General features: G+C 58.9%; 1 protein-coding gene across 5 annotated transcripts in view; it reads left to right on the top strand.

Annotated features, from left to right (window-relative positions):
* The window catches only part of MEGF6 (multiple EGF like domains 6), a 69,419-nt gene extending 59,319 nt beyond the window's left edge, over nt 1-10,100 (top strand). For 3 of the 5 annotated variants that reach the window (XM_065037833.1, XM_065037835.1, XM_065037837.1), the window contains 19 exons: nt 158-286; nt 703-834; nt 1,155-1,283; nt 1,534-1,662; nt 2,008-2,136; nt 2,413-2,541; nt 2,712-2,840; nt 2,995-3,123; nt 3,719-3,847; nt 4,495-4,626; nt 5,354-5,482; nt 6,011-6,139; nt 6,337-6,465; nt 6,656-6,784; nt 7,302-7,430; nt 7,516-7,644; nt 7,790-7,921; nt 8,101-8,148; nt 8,330-10,100. In XM_065037833.1, coding sequence (XP_064893905.1) covers nt 158-286; nt 703-834; nt 1,155-1,283; nt 1,534-1,662; nt 2,008-2,136; nt 2,413-2,541; nt 2,712-2,840; nt 2,995-3,123; nt 3,719-3,847; nt 4,495-4,626; nt 5,354-5,482; nt 6,011-6,139; nt 6,337-6,465; nt 6,656-6,784; nt 7,302-7,430; nt 7,516-7,644; nt 7,790-7,921; nt 8,101-8,148; nt 8,330-8,394 — 2,315 coding nt within the window. In that variant the 3' untranslated portion in view covers nt 8,395-10,100. Of the gene's footprint in view, nt 1-157; nt 287-702; nt 835-1,154; nt 1,284-1,533; nt 1,663-2,007; nt 2,137-2,412; nt 2,542-2,711; nt 2,841-2,994; nt 3,124-3,718; nt 3,848-4,494; nt 4,627-5,353; nt 5,483-6,010; nt 6,140-6,336; nt 6,466-6,655; nt 6,785-7,301; nt 7,431-7,515; nt 7,645-7,789; nt 7,922-8,100 lie in introns of all 5 variants that reach the window. The other 2 variants (XM_065037836.1, XM_065037834.1) reach the window with 2 other exon arrangements.
* The last annotated feature ends 106 nt before the right edge of the window (nt 10,101-10,206 follow it).

Below are 10,206 nucleotides of genomic sequence, written 5' to 3' on the forward strand. Positions count from 1 at the left end.
CAGGGGGTTGAACTAGATCACCTTAGAAAGTTCCTTCCAACCCAAACCCTTCTGTGACTCTGTGCCCAGAGCTGGTGGCAGCTGCAGCCCCCTGTGCCGGGGAGCCCTGGCTGCAGTGTCCCAGCCCATTTGCATCAGTCCTTGTCTGCCTTGGCAGTGTGTCCACCGGGCTGGTTCGGCCCAGGGTGCCAGCTGAGCTGCAGCTGTGGGAACGAGGGACATTGCCATCCTGTGACGGGGACGTGCAGCTGCGCGCCGGGCTGGACGGGGTATAATTGTCAGAGAGGTATTGTACCTGCCGGTTATTACCCGTCATGTCTAGAAGACACTGACCTGTGCAAAGCTGGGCTGACATTTGCTTCGTTGTCGTCTTTGTGCTGTGCCTCTGCCAGAAAAACCTCTGTCTGAAATCTCTCTGCTTTCTGTGCTCTGTCCTGCCAGTGCCGCCGGGTGCTGCTTGCCTCTCAGTACTGAGCTTGCTCACAGAAAGAATTCACGTCAAATACGTCCTAATGTAGCACCTGCTTTCGCTGTCCCGCTGGGTTTTCACCTGCAGCCGTGTTTGTCCTCCTGTCTAAGAGAGAGATTGTAATCGATGAGAATAACCCCCGCGGCGGCGGCAGCGCGGTGCCCGTGCCGCTGCTCCCGGAGCAGCCGAGCCGGGGGCACACGCTGTTAAGGGTCCATCCTGCTGTGTTCCAGCTTGTGACGCGGGGCGCTGGGGCCCTGACTGCGTCCACACCTGCAACTGCAGCAACGGCGACGGGAGCTGCAGCGCCGAGACAGGACAGTGCGTCTGCCAGGCCGGGTACACGGGCGCCCGCTGCGAGCACAGTGAGTGCTGCGTTTTAGCCAAGCCAAATGAGTTGTTTCACTGGGGAAAGGTGTTGGAGGCTCCTGGAGCAGTGGAAGCCACAGGGCAGATTTCTCCATCAGCGCTTCTTGGGTCAGTCTCAGCAGTTCAGTCCCGTGCCCTGGCTGTGACATTGCTAATCCTGTCCTGAGGGTGGTTGGGGGACCTGGACACTCACCTGTAACCACTGGTCATTACAAAAAAGCAGCTGCCAGATGCTGTTGTCTCCCACCTTAGCACAGCATCCTGGGGATGCTGGGAAGGGACGAGCTCCTCAGTCTCATTTGCTTTCACTTGCCAGAGTGCCCGCAGGGATGGTTCGGGCTGAGCTGTCGCCACCAGTGTCAGTGTGACAACGGGGCTGCCTGTGACCACGTCAGCGGGGCCTGTACGTGCAGCCCGGGCTGGCGAGGAACCTTCTGTGAGCACGGTGAGTACCCCCTCGTGGGCAGAAACCTGGTGCTACTGCTCCTGATCCCCCCAGCTCTGTCCTGTATATGAACATCCATAACGAACATAAATCCCATATGCTGCTGCTTCCCTGCTCGGGGAGAGCCCGAGACAGGTGGCTGTCACACTGGTGCAGCATTTTATTGGCAAGAAAAGGCCACCAAGAGGCATCTCTTCCCTGCTGTGAGATTTCCAGCATTTTGTGGGGATTTACCTTTTGTTTTCTGCAGCCTGTCCAGATGGATTTTATGGACTGGAGTGCCGGGATGCCTGTGACTGCCTGAACGGTGCTCGCTGTGACCACGTAACGGGCCAGTGCCACTGTCCCCCCGGCTGGGAGGGTCCCCGCTGCGGCCAGGGTGGGTGTCACTGCGGGGCTGCAGACGGGATGGGTGGGATGGAAATTAATCCTGTGCAGCAGAGAAGTATTTGGTTGTTGTTGAATGTAATGAAGGCTTGAGAATCTGGCAGAACAGTTTCCTAATAGATCAAATGATAGAAGATTGAAGATAACAAGTGTCCATATTTGAATGTCGGCCCCCTGTAGAATCCAGCTGTTATTTCCCCCTAGCACCATAAAATCCACCCTACAGAACCATCACAGCAGCCGCGCACTGGTGCTGGTTCATGTCCCAGACGAGCGCACTGGGGATGGCCAGCAGGAGTCTGGCCGATGCAGTTTGTCCCTGACTCTGCTCCTGCAGCGTGCCAGGAAAGCAGCTACGGCGAGAACTGCAGCCAGACGTGCAACTGCTTCAATAACGCGACCTGCGACCACGTCAGCGGGCGCTGTCTGTGTGCGGCCGGGTGGACGGGACCCACGTGCCAGCAAGGTAACGCGCCCGAGGGTCGCGGCCAAACCCAGGGCTGAGGAGGCTGCAAAGAGCTCAGGCCCCCAGTACCCGGTGTCACTGCTCCCGCTTACCTGAGCGGGTTTAAATACCAAACGTCTCCACGTGGGCAGCTGAGCAGCCTCAGGTGTCGTTGGCTCCTCTCCATACATCTCACTGCACACGAGAACGGCTTCAGTTCAGATCGGCCCGTCCTCTGATGGCTGTTCGCCTCCAGAGCTCTTTTCTGACGGGGATATCTGCCCCGGTTTCCTGCAGTGTGCCCGCTGGGTTTCTACGGGAGGAGCTGCCACCAGCGCTGCCTCTGCCAGAACGGTGGCACGTGCGACCCTGCCACCGGGCTCTGTGCCTGTCCCCAGGGCTGGACAGGGCTGGCCTGCGAGCTGGGTGAGTGATGGCGCAGCGGCAGTGCCGAGAAATGGGCTCTGGCACAGCCCTGTCCCATTTCAGACTCTGAAGGCGTGGGGGTGACATGCACGGCGCTGGTGGCAGAGCTCAGGGTCTGTCCCCACGGGCGGTGGGGGTCCAGGTGGCATTTCACTGTGTCCCTCTCCCAGAGTGTGCGCCGGGACGGCACGGGGCAGACTGCCGGGAGCATTGCCAGTGCCACAACGGGGGGACCTGCCACCGCCAGACGGGACACTGCCTCTGCCCGCCGGGCTGGACCGGCGCCGCCTGCGAGAGCCGTGAGTGGGGCCTGCGCGTCGCTGCCACGGGGGCTGGGGGATGAAAGGGACGTGGATAAAGGGAAGTGTGTACCTCCAGAAACTGCAGCAAAAAAGCGCCACCTCACCTCTCGTTGTGTAACTTGTCCTCTTTCCCGTGTTCGCATCCCTGAAGCTTGTCCGGAGGGGCTGTTCGGGGCGCGCTGTGAGGAGCACTGCGACTGCGGGGACAACGTCTCATGCCACCACGTCACCGGCGCTTGTGATTGTCCCCATGGCTGGCGGGGCCGGCGCTGCGAGAAAGGTGAGGCGGCATCCCCGCCGTGTCACAGCATCCCTGTGGTGTCACGGCATCCCCGCCATGTCACAGCATCCCCGCAGTGTCACAGCATCCCCGCAGTGTCACAGCATCCCCGCAGTGTCACGGCATCCCCGCAGTGTCACGGCATCCCCGCCGTGTCACGGCATCCCCGCCGTGTCACGGCATCCCTGCAGTGTCACGGCATCCCCGCAGTGTCACAGCATCCCCGCAGTGTCACAGCATCCCCGCCGTGTCACGGCATCCCCGCAGTGTCACAGCATCCCCACAGTGTCACGGCATCCCGACCCTGCTGGTACAGCCCTGCCAGGGGGAAACCGAGGCCTGGGAAGGAGACAAACTTCTTTTTTTTAATATGAGTCGCACATTGTGGCAAAATTTCAGGAGCCGACAGCCTGCCCTGAAAGAGGCATTTGGCTTGCTGCAAAAAAATGCTGGCTGGCTGTCTGCTATGGCCAGGTGTGGCTCAGCACCGCAGACACTGGGGGCAGGAGCTGGCCCTTGGTCTCTGGTGCCTTTCGGGCATTAAGAAGAACTGAAATCCAGGCAGGACACTCACATGTTGCTCGTTTTCCCGCAGCCTGCCTGCCGGGTTCCTTCGGGAAGGGCTGTGCCGGCCGCTGCGCCTGTCCCCCGGGAGCGCCCTGCCACCACGTCACCGGCCGCTGCGCCTGCCCGCCCGGCGCCACCGGCTCCGCGTGTGAAAAAGGTATGAAGAAGGGAGCGATCGTCTTGCAGTTGTGCTGACGGGCTCTGGGAACGTGACGGGTCAAGCAACTGCTACAGAAAATAGAGGAGGGGAAAAAAAAAGGAAAATAAAGAACAAAAAAAGGCCCAACAGCACGCGGTGCCAAGGAGCAGCTCGCATGTTGGCAGCTGGGTGTGTGCCCGCAGAATGTGAGCAAAGCTCAGGGAGCCAAGTGGGAAATCAGAGCTCTGTATTTATCCTGAGGATTAGCAACAAATCAGCATTAAAATGAGCTCCTGTGGGCATGAGCGAGTCTGGAAGAGACAGAGGCATGTGAGCACATTCCTCACCCAGGGGATGGGAGTATTTGCCGTGCCCGGCTGAGGGGATGGAGGCTTGCAGGGATATGAGGGTAGGCAGGGCCAGCATCGCAAAAAGCATCTAATGCCATTAAGTACGGCGTTTGCTTTTCAATCCAAGTCTTTCCTGGAGTCAGGGAAGCATTTGCGTGTGGCTCCCTTTGCTTTTTTGGCTGCAGAGAACTCTCACTGTCATAAAAGGCTTCCTAAATCCTGGCTTCAAACAAAAAGGGAGGAAAGCCTTGCACAGGGGTGGGATAGCTCCCGCCGAGCAAACCTGAGCCGCCTGGGTGCCCTCTCTCCCGCCAGCCTGCCTGCCGGGGACCTTCGGCGAGGGCTGCGCTCAGATCTGCCAGTGTCCCGGAGCCACCCAGGAGTGCCACCCGGTCACCGGTGCCTGCGTCTGCGCCCCCGGCCGCCACGGGCCCGCCTGCCAGCTGGGTGAGTCTGCACTCGGCCCACTTCTCCGCCACGGTCGGTACCCGAGGTGGTACCGGCGGTGCCGGTTCGGAGCCGTCGCCCCTGCGCAGGGACAGCACCGGGGTGACTGCTGGAGAAGCTGCCTGGAGGGGCTTCAAAGCACAGGTTCTCACGGGCTGTCTTGCCTGGTTTCTTGCCACGGTCGCCCTTGTCCTCCTCAGCGTTGCTGAGGTCTGTTGTGTTGTTTATAACCGTTGTCCAGCTCTCACAGCTGAGTCTGTCCAGACAAGTGTTTTCCTGTTCTCTTGCCCAAGCCGGTCCCCGTGCGCCAAGGCTCTGGCCTCTGCCGTGTCTCTCGCTGACTAAGGGGCGAGTAGGAGTTCATGTAAACAGAACATTCTCATCTGCGCTCAGACCGTTGTTTTGTTTTTTTTTTTTCTTTTTTTTTTTGAATTGTGGGCTACTTACCAGCTGTGTCTTCAGCAGAGAGGTTCTGAGCAGCCCAAAGCTCCTTGCTGTTGCGTGTTTGCCATGCCATTGCTCACCACGCGCTCTCGGGGGTTTCTCTGGCCCCTGCCGAGCACCCGGGGCAGCTGTCGCGGTCCTGAGTTCAGTGTGTCCTGCGGCGGCACCGAGCACAGCCCGCGGGAGCTGCTGTTGGCTGTGGTGCATTTTCCAGAGTGTTTGGACCCCGTTCTCATCTTTTTAGGCATGAGGCCATTGCTGCTTTTATTCTTTCCCCCCGCAGAGTGCTCCCCGGGGTGGTACGGCCACAACTGCGCAAGGCCATGCAAATGCAAGAACGGGGGGGTGTGTGACATTACCACGGGGACATGCCACTGCCCGCCCGGCTACATCGGCGCTGACTGCAGCATCGGTGAGTGCGGAGGGGCACGGGAGCTCCCAGGAGTTCCTTGGCAGGAGGTGAACAGTGGTGGGAGCGACTGCTGCCCGCAGCCAGGCTGCTGACCCTGGGCATACAAGGAGCTGTACAGCGACCAGCTCCAAAAATGCTCCTGGTCTGACTTTGCCACAGGCGCCGTCAGCAGTGCCCTCCCTGCTTCGGTTGCAGCTGAGCTTGTTTGCTCTCTTAACCACAGAAACATTTTCTTGCTCCACTTGTTCCATGCCAAAATTATTTCTCCACTATGAAAGGCCTGGCACACCAGCCTTTGCATCATGCCATCACTGTCTCTCTGCCAAAAATGCTCTGCTCTGCAGCAGAAGGAAACCTCAAAGCTCTTTTCCTGGTCGGCCCGTCACTCTGTGCACGGTGACAGGGCACAGGCTCCTCCTGCCAGCCCGTTGCTTTGCTCCTGTGCCAGCGCAGACTCGTTCCTCTCTAACCTTCAGACGTGCTGTGCTTTGGTGTAACCAAGGCAGACCAAGGTCTTCCTCCCACCAGGATGTCCCGCTGGTCGCTATGGCAAGGACTGCGCCGTGGTGTGCGCCTGCGGGGACGGCGCAACCTGTCACCACGTCACTGGAGACTGCGTGTGCCCCCCAGGAAGAGCCGGTCCCACCTGCGAGCAAGGTCAATATTAGCTGCGGGTTGCACGTCAGGACAAGCAGGGGTTTCAGGCAGTGGGATGGAAAAGGTCTTGAGTGGAACCAGTTTCGTTGCCCTGAGATCTTTGCCTGTGCTTGGGTCCTCCTGCCCAAACCACCCCAGGGTCCCTGTGCCCACTGTCACCTGCTCATGTCCCACTGTCACCTCCTCGTGTCCCACAGGCTGCGAGAAGCACCGGTACGGGCTGGGCTGCCAGCAGACCTGCTCCTGCCACAACGGGGGGCTCTGCGACGCAGCCGACGGCTCCTGCTCCTGTGCGCCTGGGTGGACGGGGAAATCCTGCGAATTAGGTAAACCCGACTTGGATGCATTGTCCTGCACTGGCCCAGTAACCGTGGCTCTCAGCGTTGTTTCATACTGGGCCCAGTTTCTGTTCTCCCCACCTGTGCCTGTCCTGCTGTACCATGTCCCGAAGCGCAGGATGGGGCTGGTGTCTGCTCCCTGTCTGCTCACCGGCTCTGCCACCGTGTCTCCCTGCAGAATGCCCGCCGGGCCGGTACGGTGCCGACTGCCAGCTCCGCTGCGCCTGCCTGCACAACGGCACCTGCGACGCGGGGACGGGCACCTGCCGCTGCCCCAGCGGCCACTACGGGCCCCTCTGCGAACACAGTGAGTGCGGCAGCACAAGCACCTGCGGCTTTGCAGGGGGAGGGTGTTTCCTGAAGCCAATGCAGAGAGCGGGATCACAGGACAAAGGTGTGACCCGCTGCAGTCACACACCTGGCTGTGTGCACCCATGGGTGCTTCCTTTCTTACCTGCACCCATGGGTGCTTCCTTTCTTACCTGCCTTCCCAGGCAGCACAAGTAGTGGCAGAGAAGGTAATTTCTCTGGGTGAGACCGCTGGATGCAGAGGTGCCATTCCGAGGCAGCTGAGTACGCTCGTCACCACTGCATTAGCACTGGGTATACGCTTTGGAGCTGCAGTGCTGGACTCTGCAGCAGCGCTGGCTGCAGGAGGCTGGGGGCCCTGTGCTGGCCACTGAGAGCAGCTGCCTTCAATTGGGTATTTCTCAGAGAAAAAGGCTCGCTGCTTCTCTCTGCTGGGCTGATGAGGCTTTGCTGCAGCTGAGCCTGAGCTCAACCCAGCCCTGCTTTAACGAGCTCTCCACCCGGCTCCATCGCAGGTTGTCCCCCGGGCTTCCACGGAGCCGGCTGCCGGGAACGCTGCGACTGCGAGCACGGAGCAGCCTGTGACCCGGCCACCGGCCGCTGCCACTGTCCCCCTGGGCTCCAGGGCGATCACTGCCAGACAGGTACTGCGTCCTTTGCTGCCTTCCCTGGAAACCGGTGGGATCCTGAGGCTCACGTGTGTGCGGTGTATCTCACCTCTCTCCACAGGCTGCGGGGCAGGGACGTACGGCGAGGGATGCCAGCAGCTCTGCGACTGCGCCGGCGATGCGCCCTGCGACCCGGCCACGGGACGCTGCCTGTGTCCCCCGGGGAAAACCGGCCCCACATGCGGCTCCGGTGAGTTCAGCCACAGCCCAGGAGGGGCACTGATGGGAGGCTTAACCCAGTCCTAAAATGGGTGCAGATCCCTTCTTGTTGGAGCTGAATTCTCATGGAAGGGGGCTTTCTTTTTTGTCTCTGTCCCCTCTCTGTCCCTCACCAGAGTGCCGACCGAGCCGGTACGGCCCCGACTGCAGCCTGGGCTGCCAGTGTGACCCCAGCAGCTCCTACTGCAACGCCCGGAACGGTCAGTGCCGCTGTCTGAACGGGCACATGGGCCCCACATGTCGGGAAGGTAACGTATGGGCACAGCGAGACCTGCGGTGGGACAGTCCCAATGCCACCTACCTTACTTCTGCCCAAACCACGATGAAACCTGTTGGCTCTAAGTGACTTCCCCTTGGGTGCTACATGGAGTCACTATGGGGACAGGGAGTGGGATGGGGGGACAGGATGCTCTGACTTGCTTTGCAGGTGGTTCAGCCCCTCTGCCGCCGGCTGAGCACCCCTCCTCGGTCCCAGGTCAGTGACACCCCGACGCGTGGCTGTTCACACCGCGGCTGCGGGCACAGACCTGAGAATGAAGCAGCAGCTCCCGGCTGCGAGCGCCGAGCGGGGCCAGCACTGGGGGGTCCCTGCAGAATCTCCCCTCCCGAGCTGCCGACACACCGTGAGCACTGACCCACCCTGAATTCCCTTCCAGCCGCGCAGCCTCTGGTGCCCAGCGGGTCCCCTCCGCTGTGGGGGCTCCGGCCGGGCCAGCACTAGGTCCTGCTCCCTTGGCATGACCAAGCAGCCACCTCGAGAAGCCAACGACCCGCTGAACAAACTGGTTTACAAGCCCCAGGAGCAGTTATTTATCATCTCCTGGCAGACTGAGCTGCTGCTCGTGATGTTGTCTGAGCCAGGCTGAAGCGCCGAGGGTCCCCAGGTCACTGTGGCGGCATGGGTGGCCTCCAGGCACGCATGGGGATACGGACACAGTGGGGACACACATGCACATGCCAGCACCAGCGTATGCCTGCAGCCAGACACCCAAAGGAACAGTTCAGAAGCAATTGCTTCTGGCCAGCAGACAATGGACTGTGATGGCTTGTGGCAAATTGCTGGCCTTCATCTTTTGGGTGCTGGGCTTGGGGAGGCTGAAACTATGGTCCAAAAAAAGTATTTATGCAATAGTATTTATGGGAAGCTGCACAAGAGTCGTCAGAACTGAGAGCTGAATGTGACCGGCTCTCCTGAGGTCACGCCTCCTGTACAAGTACCACCGCACTTGAATTTTTTGTTGTTGTTTTGTTTAAATCAAATTTGCAATGGTCTCATACTGTAAATTATCATCTGCTGTGGAGGACAAGACGATGAGCCCCAGCACTCGCCTCTGCAGGTTTCCTGTGTCACTGGCAGCACCGTCTGCTCCTGACGAGCTTCGCAGGGGCACAGGAGCTGATTTTCCATACCAGGAGTATGTCAGCCCCTTTGAGCCGCCCATGTCATTTGCTCCACCAACAAGCAAGCCTAAATTAGTGTAACAATCAGACATACTGCGTGGATAGACACAAAGCCCTTGCGTGGTCCAGTAAATGCAAATCTCTACGTGTTCTCACCCCAGCCTTGGACCCTCGATCTATTTGCACAAAGCCCTTGGGCAAACGCAGCCCGAGAGCCGACACTGTCCAAAGCCCCAGGCTCTGCGAAGGAGCTGGGACGGTCCCGTCCCGTCCTGTCCCCTGTGCCGCCGCAGCACCGCCTGCCCGCCCTGGGCCTGGAGATCGAGCCCGCAGGGGCCGACTGAAAATAATGAAAGAGTTGTTTCTTTTCCTGATGGAATTTATTTTAATCTGTATATAACTTGTAATTTTTTGCTAATTCTTTTCTTATTTTATTTCTTCCTTAACAGTATTTTTTGCGTTAGGTATCATTATTGTGAAGAGATAATATAAGTATGTAGTGAAGGACCAAAATTGTGTAATTAAGGTTGTATGTTGTATGACTGATAACCAGGGAGTAGGAAGATTCTGTCCGTGTGCCAAATGACCCTGCTCAATCCTGCTGACCCAGAAGCCAGTGGGTGCAGCGGGAAGGGCCACCCATTGATGCCACCCAATGATGCCACCGTGCTGCTTGTCCCCTGCCCGAGGTGCAGAGAAGCCCTGGGCCCTGCTGTTCGCTCCAGGACAGCACAGAAACTGGCCCAGCCTCGAGCATCGGGATTATCCGTTCTGTCCCATCACACACCCAAAGCCTGAGCTGCAGCTGCACCCCCTTGGAATAAACCATAAGCGTGGGACCACAGCAATCTGTACCTGTATTTCTTATAATCACGATTTTTTTTCCCTGTTCATATTTCCTAATACAGTTTGTTTGCCTCCTGTTTTCATGTAGTTAGTGTCTCTCATTTTGGAGCCCTAATTAGCACTGATAAAAACTTTTAATTCTTCCACAGCTAATCCAAATAAACAGAAAACCTCACTGAATGTGTGTCTGGTCTCGGTCCCTCGCACTGGCCATGTGCTGCAGCTGGCTGCAGATGTTCGGCAGCTGTTCTCGAGGATGGGTCTGAGACGGGCATTTGTCAAGGAC

This window comes from Columba livia, chromosome 21, assembly GCF_036013475.1.
Source record: "Columba livia isolate bColLiv1 breed racing homer chromosome 21, bColLiv1.pat.W.v2, whole genome shotgun sequence".
NCBI classification, from domain to species: Eukaryota; Metazoa; Chordata; class Aves; order Columbiformes; family Columbidae; genus Columba; species Columba livia.